Source organism: Spea bombifrons, chromosome 5 (assembly GCF_027358695.1).
Source record: "Spea bombifrons isolate aSpeBom1 chromosome 5, aSpeBom1.2.pri, whole genome shotgun sequence".
Taxonomy (NCBI): domain Eukaryota; kingdom Metazoa; phylum Chordata; class Amphibia; order Anura; family Pelobatidae; genus Spea; species Spea bombifrons.
Window position 1 is genome coordinate 64,639,839 of NC_071091.1, and position 15,600 is coordinate 64,655,438.

General features: G+C 37.5%; 1 protein-coding gene across 5 annotated transcripts in view; it reads left to right on the forward strand.

Moving 5' to 3' along the window:
- The window catches only part of PHACTR1 (phosphatase and actin regulator 1), a 132,346-nt gene extending 118,732 nt beyond the window's left edge, over window positions 1-13,614 (forward strand). For 3 of the 5 annotated variants that reach the window (XM_053466009.1, XM_053466012.1, XM_053466008.1), the window contains 7 exons: window positions 1,353-1,550; window positions 4,919-5,237; window positions 6,293-6,519; window positions 7,118-7,274; window positions 9,080-9,135; window positions 10,352-10,413; window positions 10,803-11,222. In XM_053466009.1, coding sequence (XP_053321984.1) covers window positions 1,353-1,550; window positions 4,919-5,237; window positions 6,293-6,519; window positions 7,118-7,274; window positions 9,080-9,135; window positions 10,352-10,413; window positions 10,803-11,099 — 1,316 coding nt within the window. In that variant the 3' untranslated portion in view covers window positions 11,100-11,222. Of the gene's footprint in view, window positions 1-1,352; window positions 1,551-4,918; window positions 5,238-6,292; window positions 6,520-7,117; window positions 7,275-9,079; window positions 9,136-10,351; window positions 10,414-10,802; window positions 11,223-12,129; window positions 12,207-12,884 lie in introns of those variants that run through there. The other 2 variants (XM_053466011.1, XM_053466010.1) reach the window with 1 other exon arrangement.
- The last annotated feature ends 1,986 nt before the right edge of the window (window positions 13,615-15,600 follow it).

The following is a 15,600-nucleotide window of genomic DNA, read 5'->3' on the forward strand; positions in this document are numbered from 1 at the left end:
ATTCAAAAAACATTCATCGTGTGTATATGTCTAACTCTATGAGGACATCTGGTGGATAGTTCAATACCTTGAGCTTTCAATGATTACTTAACATTGTATGCTTTGACAAAGCTAGCTCCAAGCCCCAGATTTGTTACTTTATTTTTTTTTAAGAATGTTACATATTCACAATATATTTTAGAATGCTAAATGTCCTAAATGCACTTTAATGCATATCATAGCTTATTCTTCTATTTAAATGTGTGGTCCCTCGTGCAAATGCATTGTGGGATTCTGAAGAATATCCCCATGTACATTTGCATCTTTACCCTTCCACAGCTCCTAGTCTAATAATAGTTGTGGTCAGTCAAACTGTTGCCTGCGGCCATATGCATACCTGCCAACATACCTGCATACTGGGAAGCACCGCTTCTCCAGGTTATTACAGAGAAACTCTTGGTCTCTTGGTCACTGGAGCCGTGTTGCGGCACGCCCTACTTCCCCTCTATCCACAGCCAGTGTGCACAACTTCAACTGGACTGCCCGCGACATCTGCAGACCCCCCGCCGTAAGTGGGACAGACTACTCGCATCATGAAAAGGGAGGGCTCCGGGTAGCTGGAGCCTGGCTGTTCCCAGGTATGGCCATGTGATATACTCAGTGCTGGCTCAGCAAGAGCTTTTCGGGGGTTCTAACGAGCCCCTCCCCATGCGTATAGCACAAAATACTTTCCTGCCACTGGATGGTTGTTTCATGCAGGGGACGGTGGGAAGGTAGTAAGTATATAAATGTTTCTTTATCATAACAAATATGAATAGTGCATATAGTCAGTGTTGACTATGGTGTGCAGTCAGTTACCTGTAGCTCCCAACCTTGCTGATGGGGAATTCTGCGAACAATACAGTCATAGAAAGAAAGTCCTTGTCCCAGGCCAGCATAAATGTTGTTGAGTTTTTTTTAAGCTCCAAGCCATTCTTAACTCTGGCATGTGAAAATACTGTACCCAAATAGCACAAAAATATGTGATCATGATAGTACGGACCCATTCCAAAACTGATAACCAGTGGAACTCCAAACATGACTAAGTGTTATCGTTCAACGCTACTGCGGACGTCATGGGCCCTCCATGATTGAGGATCGATTTGTGCTGTGATTATGATGTTATGTTGAAAACAGGGCAATTAAATATGCAGATAAATAATTACACAATTCAGGAAGCATTGTAAACTTAAAATATTCAATATGCATACAATCCATTTGTGTATAAAAGTGTTACAAGTCTGTTTATTAAGCCATTGCTATCTGCAGTGTTGCCATGTTTTAGCTTCTTTCACACATAATCGTGTTGTGTCTGTGATTTTTATGTCCTTTAGTGTCTGAAGATATCTCATCTGAGCCAGGATCCTTGTCCCAGGATCCATCATACAAGCCCACCCTGCTACTACCCCCTAAAAAAGCTGCAGGATTTCCTGTAGACCATGAAGACCCCCCTGTGAAATCCCACACACTTCATAAGCAGCCCCCTGCTCTGCCTCCTAAACCTATATCCAGAATTGCCAATCACATAGCAGGTAAGAGAGAACTTATGAACTTTCCATTTCTATTCCATCCTTTATTTAGATTGTACATTTTCTATTCCCCCCGCCCAGAGACAGAAAAGGAGCAGGACTTGATTGAACTTGAACTTAAAAAAAATAATAATAAATGTGAAGTTAACAATGTATACTTAACCACAAGCCCACTAGATGTCATAACCAAATACTCTACTACACAGAGACTTTGTTAAATAGTAACCCAACACTCCATTTCACAGTTCTGTAGGCCACGTTAACTAAAAGTATACTGAGAACAGAACAAGGACACTCAATATGTTAAAGGTTAGTAAACTAGGCTAAGTTGCCTTTCTCTAGCAACCCGGTGTCATGGCGTCAGCGGAAAATCCCAGTAAAGTGGGAGAACATGACCTATAACAGGGTTCTGTTAATGTTCACGTTAAAGCTTTTAGCTAGGTCTAACTGGATTTAGGATAAGTCAAGAATGGGTTTTGCCCAGTAGTATTCCAGTCTCTTTTCTCCTATACTGTGCCTGTTCTGATAATGCAATGCCATGCCCTGCATGTAGTTATTCACCAAATACTCTCATAGAAATCCTGACTTTTCTTTATGTAAATACATTCCTTCCAAGTCACCTATATTCAGAGATTAAATTCAGCTTTGGAATTACCTGGTTTTCTGTATTCATTGTCCATAAAATGTGATCACATCTACATCTAAGTCAAAAGTATAAGTAAACACAATATATGTCATGTATTGAACATGCCCATTAAACATTCACAGTGCTGGTGTAAAAGGTGAGTGAACCCTTGAATTTAATAACTGCTCAAACCTCCTCTGGCAGCAATAATTTCAAACAAGCGCTTCCGATAGTGGCAGATCAGACCTGCGCAATGTTCAGGAGGAATATTAGACAATTTTTTTCTTACTGGACATTATCCTGTATGATACCTTGATAAACATAGGAATTTATTGTCCCCTCTGATGTCATGCTGTCCAGGCACCAAGGCAGCAAACAGCCCCAAATCATGATGCTCCCTCCACCATACTTCACCGTTGGGATGATGTCTTCATGTTGATATGTGGTGCACTTTTTATGTTTCCCCTGTGATGTCCTGCCATCGACTCCATTCCCTATTAATGTTTGCTTAGGGTAGACTCATGAACAGAGATTTTAACCAGTTCCATTGATTCCTTCAAGTCTTTAGCTGTTACTCTATGGTTCTTTTTTACCTCATTGAGCATATTCTGCATTGTGCCCTTGGAGATATCTTGGCTGGGCGCCCACTTCTAGTGAGAGTGGCCACAGTACTGAATCTTCTCCATTTATAAAAACAATGGACTGATGAATATGTAAGCTATTTGAGATTTCTTTGTAACCCTTTCCAGCTTAATGCAAATCAACAATTCTTGGTTGCAGGTCTTCTGAGATTTCATTTTTGTGAGCTTCAGCAGATGCTTCTTTTCGAATAGCAAACTCAAAAGGTTTCAGTGGTATTTTTATGTCAAAGTAACTCCAATTTGCTTTTATTGAAGTGATGCCTATGAGTTCACATACCTTTTTTAACCTACACTGTGAATGTTTGAATGATGTTTTTAATATGGACAAAAACAATACGATTATTAGTTATAACAGATGGTGTTTGTTCATTACTGTAACTGAGATGAAGATCATATCATATTTTAAGACATATTTATACATAAATGATGGTAATTCCAAAGGGTTCACTTACTTTTTGTAACTGTTGGCAATATACTATATATATATATATATATATATATATATATATATATATATATATATATATATATGTAAATATATATATGTAAATATATAGACTTTTATACGATAATCTACATTTTACATTACATTACATTTATTTATAAAGCGCCGGCAGATTCCGCAGCACTGTTACAGTCAGTAGAACAATTTCACATACAAAAACACATACAGTAACAAACTGGTGCAGAGGAGAAGGGGGGCCCTGCTCTTGCGAGCTTACAATCTAGTAGTTGGTTGTGGGGAGTGAGACAATAGGAGAGGACGGCTTTGATGGGGATGAGTTGATCCGGTTCCGATGATGTGTTGAAGCTGTTGATTGTTCAGATGGCTTGATTATGATGATGGTTGGGCGTACTGGGAAGGAATGTTGTACGCTTCCCGGACAGGTGGGTTTTCAGAGAGGCTTAAAACTGCCTTGTTGCTGTAGTTACCACAAATGCCATTTTGGCACATTAGCACTAAAAACTGTATCAATAATTTTCTTTACAAGAAAATTTAGTTTGTGTAAACAGTAAAACAACTTGGCTTATTTGATATGTATGCATAGTATATTTTTTGTAAGACAATTACAGAAAAATACCTTAAAATAAAAGTGTCAGCCAAAGTTGTTTTTAAATACAAGGGTCTCCTATAATATAATAAGAAAAGAAGATTTTTATTTATTTAAATGGTTATAGTTTTTGTCAACATGACTTGCGTACCACATTCAAGTGCTTTAAATTAGGTTCACTGTTCTTCTTGAGCAAATAATCAACACAAACAGGACACTTAAAAGAGGTCTAGGTTTTTTTTAACTTAGACCTTGTCCTAGATGTGTTGAATTGAGTTGACTAGTTGGTTCATTGCTATGCCCCAAAAGCTGGTTTATGATTGATTTTTTTGTGTGGGGATATGGTACTTATTTTAAGGGTTGCAATGTACATGGCTGCCATCGGGTGGTATAGCTGGAGGAGCATGGAACTGGAGTGCCCAGCCACATGCCAATTTTGAATAATTACAGGGGTTGATACGCTTCTTTAACATATGGGGGCCCTCAATGAATAGGGCTTTTTGTTTACTGAAGACCATTTTGGGGCTAAACATAATGGGCAGTAATGTTGGCCACGTTCCTAAATTGACACTACATCCAAACATTTCTAATAACAGTTGTAATAATGAAAGTTAAGCACTTTCATTTCACCATTCAGAGCCACTTCCATATATCTTATATGATGCCATGTTGCTTAAATAATAATTATTTATCTTTCACTTAACTGCGAAGGCACGTCATAAGCAACCTGTAGCAGTTGAATTTGTAAAGCATCTGTAGATATCTCATTTGAGAAAGAAATGGCTCCAGTATTTTTGTGTAGCCTATGATTAGTGTTAAGAATAACACATAAATTGGCTATTGGATTTATTTTGGTATTTGGAAGGGTTGCTTAAGTGTTCTAGTAAATCACCCACTCTTTTATGTTTGACATTGCAACTCTTCAAAATGCTGTAATAAAATATGAGTGAAGGCATTTACAGTAGCTTCACTCTGGTCAATCATTTACATATAATTCATATAGGCAATTCGTTTATTATTATTTGTTTATTATGTCCTTCTTTCCTCCTCTAGATTCCGGTGCACCTGTAAAATTGCCTTGTATGCCGGGGAAAATGTCTCCTCCGCTACCTCCAAAGAAAGTAATGATATGCGTGCCATTAGGAGGGACAGACTTCCCCCACTCCTCCTACTCCAACCAGAAAAGCTCCCAACATCATCATACAGTCCTTCCATCCCAGTTAGCCGCCCATCAACACCAGCTTCAATATGGCAGCCAGCACATGTCAACTGGGTCCAGCTCAATACCCATACACCCATCCCTCCCTCCAGGATGTAGAGTTATCGAGGAGCTGAACAAGACTCTGGCAATGACCATGCAAAGGTTGGAAAGGTAATCCACTTCACGGCATCTCTTTACTACATATAACACATTGCCATGGGAACGGTCTTTTCGGCATAAAATATATACAGATCAAGAAAAAGATCTGGACACCCCTAGTGGTGATATTCTGACTCTCTTGTCTCAGCTGTGCTGCTTGTATGATAAACTCTTTTGTCGCTGAAGAGGTTAACAGTAGTTTATTTATATAAGAAAACATTTGTATAATAGTTTAGCAGGCACAAGCACTGCAATTTCCCAGCTTTTCAAAAGGAGTTTGGGGAGCTGCGCAGCTTTGAATTGTGGAGCAATCAGTACTCCTTCTATTCATTTGTCGCATTGCCAGAGCGTTACGTCGGTGAATTAGATGTGATTTGGTTGATGTCAGCACTTCTATTATAAACCCTTTGGCAAACTCTGCTGACCAATTACAGTTTTCACTGCCTTACCTTGCCACGTTCAAGCATTTGCAGATATAGAGATTCTGCTGAATCAAACCCGTCTATTGAACTGCGTTAGCATATGGAACTGAATAAGAAGCAGCGGAATATAAAAACCCTTCAGCTGAATGTCAAAACGACAGCACATATATCAGGATGTACACTTTCCATTCTCAGTGTTGCTAGCTAATATCCCAACTACAATTTTTAAAGTATGTTTGTTTTAAAAAGAATACTACCAGTGGTATGCTTAAAAAATTCTCAATGATGGAATTTGTTAGTAAACAGAAATACTTAATTAATAAGATCTGCCGCCATCATTTCATTATTAATAGTATATTGTCCTGTTCTAAATTTCTGTAGTTTTCACGTAGTTTTGAGAACGACATGCAGTATTTGCTGCATGTACGTGTTAAGGCATCAGAGCTATATTCAGTTTCCTAAAGTGCAGGTAACGGGAACTGGGGGGGGTCTGATGGGACATCCCTGGCCATCGTTGACGCCTCCCTGGGTAGCCGCTCCAGTTCGGGGGGTAAATGTGCCTTCCAAAGAACCGTAATGAACACATAACATACTAGCAAGGAATCATGCTGTGATCAAAATGACAATATAACTTATTTCCCTTAGCTCTGGCATGCATGGAGGAGACGGCATCTCAAAAACAGGACTCGGCAGCTATTCCGATATGAGACAAGTGCCAACTGTTGTTATTGAATGTGAAGATGATAAAGAAAATGTGCCTCATGAGACAAACTATGAAGAGTCTTCATACCACTACTCCAGGGATGACGAAGATGACGAGGATGATGATGATGATGAAGATGATGAAGACGACGACAGCTCACTATACACAAGTAGGTGAACGTGTTTCTGTTTTATTTAATAATGTTTTTGAACTTAGAACTGAGATATGACACTATTGGCCCCCAATCAGAAAACTTACTCAGTGCTGCATACTTGCACACTTCATTCATAAGTATGGAGTCCAACTTGGTCCGTATACTGAAGGTTTTCAGGATCTCCTCGCACCAAGTGGGTTAATACCTGCATATATGGATGGCATATCAACTACAGCTAAGTATGACTGTTTAATTCATAACGCAAAATCATATTTAGACATTATATGTACATTAGATTTTTTTGTGTGTGGAGATAATGGTGCTAAGAAACTTACCACAATGTGACCCAGATTGCTATGTATGTGCTCATGTTCTGTGATTATGTAGCAAGGATTTGGGATGTATGCACAGACCACCCCATAGCCGTATGTGTAGTTTTTAATGTCGTCACATTCCTACCAATCTGCATAGAGATATGAGCAGAAAATATTCCATTAAGAATTCTTTTTTAGCTGTACTTTTCCTAGCGAAGTGGATAGTTGTATAGATTTTGGGCAATAAAGGCATCTTTATGTTTTTAAAGAGGATATTTTATTTGTTCTTGTTTGTATAGGCTCTCTGGCAATGAAGGTCCTCAGGAAAGATTCCTTGGCTATAAAGCTAAGCAACAGACCCTCGAAGAGAGAGCTGGAAGAGAAGAACATCCTTCCCGTGCAGACTGATGAGGAAAGGCTTGAATTAAGGCAGCAGATTGGGACCAAGCTTACAAGGTGAGTGACATATGGAGCTTAATGTATACTTAATGTTATTTCAACGTTAACATTTTTAAGCTGCGACTGAGCTGCAAAGCTAGGTTTAAGATAGATTTAGATTTTTAGATAAATGATGAGGATTAAAAAAAATAAGATTTTATTTAAGTAACTGGTTTAGAAAGAACTGTTCATTTAACATTAAAATACTCCCTCTTGTTATTTACCAAGTCCCACTTGGTAAAATATTTGGAAACATTTATGGCTAAAGTGATACAGTATACAGTAGTTAGATTGTTTCTATTGTTAATATATCCCATTTGAGCTACGGATACTTTTTAATTGAATTATGTCATTCGCTAAAGTAACAAATCTTTGTAATGAGTTGAATACAAAAATTGTGCACAATATAACCGGTGCTGTGTGGCGACCTGACACTGTGGTGTTTCTAAGTTTGGCATTGACTTTTTCTCCAATATATATTCTGCATTTATCACTGTTAAATCCCATCTACCATAACTCCAATGTGTTTTATCAAATGAACCCTGAAAGGATAGAATACTCATTGTGACAATTTATTATAATCAAAATTGTGTTAAATATTATTACCACCATGCTTAAAATAAGATTCTGCCATCGTATTGAATAATGTCTTTCAGCCCTTTGAATCTTTGGGAATTAAGAAGCAATTGCTTGTATGTACACAGCCCATCCCAGCAAACAAGATATGTTATTTTAAAATCAGACATTAAAAAATATCACAGGATGTCACTTTTAGAACCCGCTGTGACCTCTGCTAGAAATCACTACCAGGATCACTGTTAGCGCTAAGAGCTTGGATCAAGACTGCTAAAAATGGCAGTCTCTTAAGTGGCCAGTAGAATTAAGAGATTAGATTTTGGACATCGCTATTTGAATAGTGGTATATTCTTATTGACACATTTCTAGATTACAAATTGGAAAATGTTTTGTTTTTGTTTTTATTTTTTTACATACAACCTGTTTTTGGCTTCATAGGCCTGTTACAGGACAAGAAAAAATATTAAGAGGTTTTTGTGCATTTCTGGTACGGATTTTATAGCATAGACACGGCTGGAGAAGAGGATCGCTACTGGTTTTTAATGGCGCCAGTTCTCACTAACCCTTCGGGAAAGGACACTCTCTATTTCAAAATAGCAGCCTCAGATATTTTTGTGAATGAGTCATTTTTTTAAAGAATACAAGAAAAACAGAATCATGTTTGAATTGAATATTTGGAATGTAGTCAGAATGGGCATATTTGTTAGCAGATTTGTAGGGGGTGAGACAATCTCTCAGCACATGTCTTCTGCTCTCCAACGTGGTTGTGAAATGCTGTGCTTTTAGCACCCACCTGCCCGTGTAGTTTGTTTATCTGTTAATCTCTGAAATTCTGTACATCATTTTTGAGGCATAGTTCATGTCTTGTATTGTATTCTGTAGAATTTTAATATCTTCTTATTAATCTATGGAAAATCCAGAACAACATATTGTAGTCAAATATATAGAAGTGCCTCACACAGATCGGAAACTAACCTTGCAGGATATGAAGCAATCCCATCCTCTTGAGCGTTTTTAGCTGGGTCACTATGGCTCAAGGCAAGATCTCGTTACTTATTGGCATGCTGCTGTTAATATGTTGTAATGTTTCCCGTATCACAGCTCTTATTAATATGAACCCTGACTGTAAGAGCTGCGGACATTTCGCATACTCTCTGATAACATGGACATATGTACCTTTAAAATTTATTACGAAGATAATATCCCTGGCTGAATATGGTTCATAAGATTGTGGTCTTTTTCCGCAGACGATTGAGCCAAAGGCCAACAGCAGAAGAGCTCGAACAAAGAAATATACTTAAGCGTGAGTGTTTTTTGCTATTTTATTTTCATTAATTCAAATGGTGCTTTGTGAGTACTCTGTTTAGATGATATTGTGTTTTGTTGAAACAGTTTTCTCTGATTTTTTATTTTAGCGAAAGTATAGTAATTGGAAAAAAAAACAAAAAAAAAAAACAAGCTTTTTGGATACCTCCTTAAAAGCATTAGATGTTAAACCTGGGGGAACAATAAATATATCAGCAGTGCACTTATTGAACTCTTTATAAAACTGAGACATCATTCAATTTTATTATTCCTAGATGAATAAGGGGTAAAATGTTAGATGGCGTATCGATAGACTATGTCTCTGAGATTAAAGGAATAGTGAAAGCTTCTCTGTCTGTTCTCTGTAGACATGAGAAAGTTGTAACCTAATCAATCCCTGTAACTGAAAGACAAAACTCTACCTAATATTGTTATTTAAAATTTCCAGAGGAATTGGTACCTTGCCGGCATAAGGCAATGCCTTTTCTGATATTTTATTTCTATAAACCATGTACCATTTCAATCACCATTATTTGGACTCTCCTGTATAACTATATTCCTTCTGGAGACAGGGTCATCAGTTATTTATATATATATATATATATATATATATATATATATATATATATATATATATATGCTCATTAGGAACCCGTGAACAGGGGCACATCATTTAAATCAGGCTGTATATACGCACATTCTTAAACAGAGCTTTACATAAGTTACCCTACCCCTGTTGCTTTTATTAGGGTGATTTGTGTTAGTAGATACTCCGTGTATCTTGCAGTTACAGCTTGTTGCTCATATTTTAATGGAACTTCAAAAAGATTATCTTTTAGACTATTTTTTTCCTCCCTAAACATTATGTTCTAACCCTATGTTTTTGGTTACAACTAGGAAGAATCCAGAAATAAATCGGGGAATCACAAGAGATTTTAAGACATGATTTTTGTGCCATCTCATCCATTAATAAATAAAGCAACAGTACAGATAATAGTGGTTATTATTTTGTAAGGTTAAAACATATGTATAACTCTGCAGGTAGATAGCGCCTTGTTTTTGGCCAATCTAGCTACGTGAAATTTCATATGTTTTTTTAATATTTGCTTAAACAGCAAACTCTTCTTACAGTAATAAGAAATATAATTTTTCTTGGCATTAAATGTGACCAGTATTCTGTGTCCTGATTATGTAAACTTCATATGCGCTTTTAGCTCGTAATGAACAGGAGGAGCAAGAGGAAAAGCGGGAGATAAAAAGAAGACTGACGCGCAAGGTAAGACTTTAGAAATTAGTATTACCTTTTGATTTTCCTTATATCATTATATACATAATTACATATTCACATTTTTCCTATTTTATTCCTATAATATTCACAATATACATATTTTTTTCCTATTTTACTCTGGAAGGAAATTTGATTACATTTTTCTTAAAACAGTTATTGTCTAGGAAACGTTCCTCATACTAATAGATCTATCTGTAGAATAGGGTAGATTTGACTGGTAAAAATAAATAAGTCTTGTCTAATTTAAACATGTCACTCTGTCATCTAAGCACAATGATAAAAAATAATAAAATAATGATTTAAAGAGAAAAATTTGGGTTTTTTTGTATAATGTTTATAATCATAATAAAGTTTTCTCCATTTTGGTTTGTCTGCAGCTAAGTCAAAGACCCACAGTAGAGGAACTACGTGAAAAGAAAATCCTTATACGTTTCAGTGATTATGTGGAAGTGGCAGATGCACAGGATTACGATAGGAGAGCGGATAAACCGTGGACTCGACTTACAGCTGCCGACAAAGTTTGTAAATTGTCTACTATATTTAACATTTGTAGAAATGGTGGAATAAGGCTTAATCTAATACAAAGTCATCGGGCTGTCATTCATCTTACATTTTATACTTCCCTACTTACTATGTATTCTGATAAGATGAACCAAACAAAGACGCAGGTCTAAAATTTGAGAATTGAATCTGCCTTATATTACACCAAAAAGAACAAAAGAAGAAACGTTAATGTACCAAGATGCTTACTAATTACTAAAGGTAAAACATAAGTTTTAATAAAACTACACTGGAAATGTATGTAAAGAGCACACTATTTACACCACACTATTATCATATTAGATAAAGGGTTAACATTACTGAATTTTATAAAAAGTAGACTTGTGCTGCTAGGGGAAGTAGCATAGTTAAATGTTCCAGTTCAGCCCTAAATGATAACAGCCCACTCTCTACAGTTGCCAACATTCTGGTTCAACAAGTTAGGCTGTCCGTATAAAAGCTGTGTAAACACAAAATGTGATTCTAATTTCATATATAGAAGAAAAAAATACGCAACCCTACCTGGCCCTATGTGACTTCGGAAGGTCTGGCCATCAGTTTGTGACCTGAAGCTCAGGAGCAGTTGGGTTATTCAGTAGGACAATGATCCAAACCACACGAGCAAGTCTATGTCTGAATGCCCACCAAAATAAACAAACTGAAGGTTTTGGCGTGGCCTAGTCAAAGTCCTGACGTGAATCTGATTGAGATGCTGCGGGATGAACTTAAAAAGGCAGTTTATGCTCCAAAACTCTACAATGTGGCTGAATTAAAACAGCTCTGCCAAGAAGAGTGGGCCAGAATTCCCCGACCTCTATGTAAAAGAATCATTGCCATTGAAAATACTTTTTTAAAGCACCGTACTTTTCTTTTTGTTCTATTCTAATAAGCTATCTGGCTTGTTGTGGGGATTAATATTGATGTCCTTCTACAGCAGTGGTTGCTAGGCTGTCTTTTAAGGAATGTGGTTGTCAACCTGGGGAATGCATGTAGAAAACAAGCTCTGCATATGATGGAGTCTAAAATATCTAGAAAGCAGCTGAACCATATAGCAAACTTGTGGACAGTTTTAAATTACTTTTGCTAACGTAATTTGAGTCTCCTTGTGGTTTTTTTTATCTTGTAATGCCTACATTTTGACGGTATTCTTTTCTTTATTTTCAGGCGGCAATCCGAAAAGAGCTGAATGAATTTAAAAGTACAGAAATGGAGGTTCACGAATTAAGTAGACATTTAACAAGGTGTATATCTTTGCTATAACTATTTTACTTTAAGTACTAATAAGCATGGAGTATTATGCACTCTTGGATTCAGGATCTCATTGTGAATTGTTTAACCCCCTTCAGTCCCCTATGGACGTACCAGTACGTCTTGACCTTCTTCATCCCTGCCGCTATACAGGAGATCAGGCTGTCAGTACTGACAGTAGAAGCCAGCATCGCTGGCTTTCTGCTGCCTGATCGCTTGTAACGGCTGCCGACTCGAGCACAGGAAAGCCGTCATAGTTAAAATGTCCGTCACTCGGAAGGTCATCGGAGGACAGGATATCCCCTGCACTTTAATGCATATGGTAGACAAGTGTCACATTCATTAATATTTTTTCTTCTCAGAGCAAATGCATTGAGGGATTCATGAATTTTGTGGCTGTCACAAGATGCCTTAAGGCGAGAGTTCCCAAGGAATCCTCTGTACTGCCGGTTATTGGCTGCTTGGAGGGATGTTGTGCTAAAAAGCAATGGAATGCATGTTGATGTGCTTACAAATTACTGTGTGGATATAATACCCTCCCTTTAATAACTTGGTAAACATTAGAAATAAATATTAGGATGACACAAGTGCAGGAAAAAATAGTTGCTGTAAAGTTGTGTAATTCGTTAAATACTAATAATGTGTTGTACGTTGTACCTTCTCTTTTGCAGATTTCATCGGCCCTAGCATTGAAGTTCTGCCTGAATACTTTACTGTTTTCAAAAAGGGAACCACAAGTGCTGGGATACTTCCTTTCTCTTTTACCTAAATGGAAATCTTCAGACCTGCCTCCTTTTTCTTTCGAGAGAAGAAAAACAGCATTTGTGTAATCTTCATAGATGGCCTCCATTGTCACTGGATCTTCAGAACATGAAGACTTTTGTAATGGAAATCGTCATCAGCCTTCCTGCGGATCTGTCTTGTTTGTACAAACTCAGCGGATTTTGTCCATCTTGGAGTCTTTGAACATTAACTGTCTCGCTGTTAGTGATTCACAAGAAAGCAAATGCAGGAATGAGTCTGGACCTGGTTACATGAAGGAGACCCGTGAATATGTCAGATTTTCTTGATGCATTTTAGCCAAATCTATGTGGGCTTTATAAGCAGGGAAGTGAAAGTTGCACTACTTTTTTCCTCTGTGAAGCATTCCTGGTTTGATGTTATCTGATCTACCTTGCCAGTTACTTGTCATTGAAATCTTGAGCATGTTGAGTTAAAGGTCATCTGGCACAAACTACTGGTAGAGAGCCAACAACATGCTGCTTTGTAACTGGTTCTTGATACCAACACCTTTCTTGATCCTTTTTTTATTTTATTTTATTTTTTTGAACTCCAATAAATAATCAGGGTCAGTTTATATAAACACAGAAATGCCAGGCCTTTATTTGAACAAAACTTTAAGAACTGTAACTCTGAAGTGCCCCAAATGTGTAGGTGACATCATCCAAAGCCACAGGCATTCATTTAAATGTTGTTCGCAATGTTCATTTCATATTCCAGTAGTGCTTTGAAACGGTTTTTAGTTCCATGGGATGGTCACCTTTTTTATGTTTACATACCATGTTTTTTTTTAGTATGCAGATCCAGATTAGACCAGTGCAAGATTCATACTTATCATTCTTTCAATACTTTCCCTAAGGACAGACTAATAGTTGGCTCGAGATATAATGCCATTGTATTGTACTTCTTATTTTACCACTGATGAATACTATGGTTGAGACAAACACAACCAAGTGTGACTTTCAGCAAATATCTTATGATCCGTCTCAGAGGACCTTCTGATGACTTCAAGAATGGCTTAGCGTGTGCGCGTTATTGTATCACTGCCATGTAGACAGAGAAGAGAAATACGTCCATTTCCATAATCTGCGTATCAGGCCAGGCAACAAACTAACCCGTAGATTTAACACCATTGTACTGGGGACACACTTTGAATCAGACTGCTAGGCAAACTTAAACATAAAATGTTGGAGGGCATCTGAGTTGACCTTCCAGGCCTAATCTTTAAAGGGTTTATTTTAATAAAGAAACTCAATATAATTGGAAAATACTTTACCACTGGGGGAAAAAGCCTGTGAACAAATAAAATGTTAGTCTTATTATTTAACAAGCTGTAATTATATTGTGTGTTTCAGTTACATGTATTTGTTTGTAAAATCCACTTTGAATCATGATGTATGCAGCCCTCTCTCCTATGTCACTGGATTATTGGTGCTGGTGATGTCCCTGCTGCTGCAGATCAAACGTATATTACTCTAAAATAATGGAAACAAACAGTTCAACAATTGCCATATACACGTCATAGCGTGTTTTTATAAATGCAGAGATGCAGGTACTGTCAATGCAAAAAATATTGTCCAATTATGAATCTTGCTTATGATTCTTTGTTGATGGCAATTGCAGCCAATGTGTGGTAACATCCATCATCTGCCATTCTTCATTAAATATGTCTACCATTTGCACAGTTATGTTGTACTGGAATATCAGCGCACACATCACATCAAAGCGCCTTGCAGCTGAACATGTTAACCCGCCATTTCCATTATACATTATAAATGGCTAAATTCAGTGTGGATCACCTGCAGGAAGGGCTGAGCTGTCCCTGTATACAACATAGGGGCAGCCTCACCAAAAAAAGAATGCATATTACATTGGATGAGTACTTTCATTTTTTTTTTAAAAAAAAAACTTACTTACAGAGCTGCAGCTCCCATTTCCCTATGTTGTCCAACAATTCTCACCACTGCTTGAAAACAGCTAGCAACCGGTCCCATTGAAATCAAAGGGAGCCCTTACCATGCATACACACGGGGCCTCGTTAGACCCCAGAGAATTCTTGGAGCCAGCCCTTGACCTGATACATTTACTGCATGACAAGTAGCTGAAGGTGGGGAAAGGAAGCAACATCATATGGGGGTTTCTGCTGAACCCTCCCTTGCATTTGCAGGAGGCACACAAACTTAATTTAAAGGGACCTCTCAGCATTAAAATGCATTTGATGGCTGCGGCATCCCTTTAAACTGGTGGACTTCTATCCATATAAGCTACGCATTGGTAAATACATGCATTCAGTAAGACCTTTTTATAGCCTAATGCCCTCTTCTAGCATACTGTTCATTTAATGAGGCAAGAGGTGAGTGGATTATGTTATATTACATTGTTAGATCACCAAAAGGCCCTCATAGATGCACATACATATGTACACATGTAGACAATCGTTAACCACATAGCGGCATATTACATCTCCAACTTGCCAGCCAAAATGTTTACATAAAAATATTCTTTGGTCTGATCGCTAATTATATGTCTTGTACAATGTGTAGACTAAGTTGCTCACTAGGGATTCTCTGTCATTTCTCCATTTTCTGCTTTCCCCTGTGTGGACCT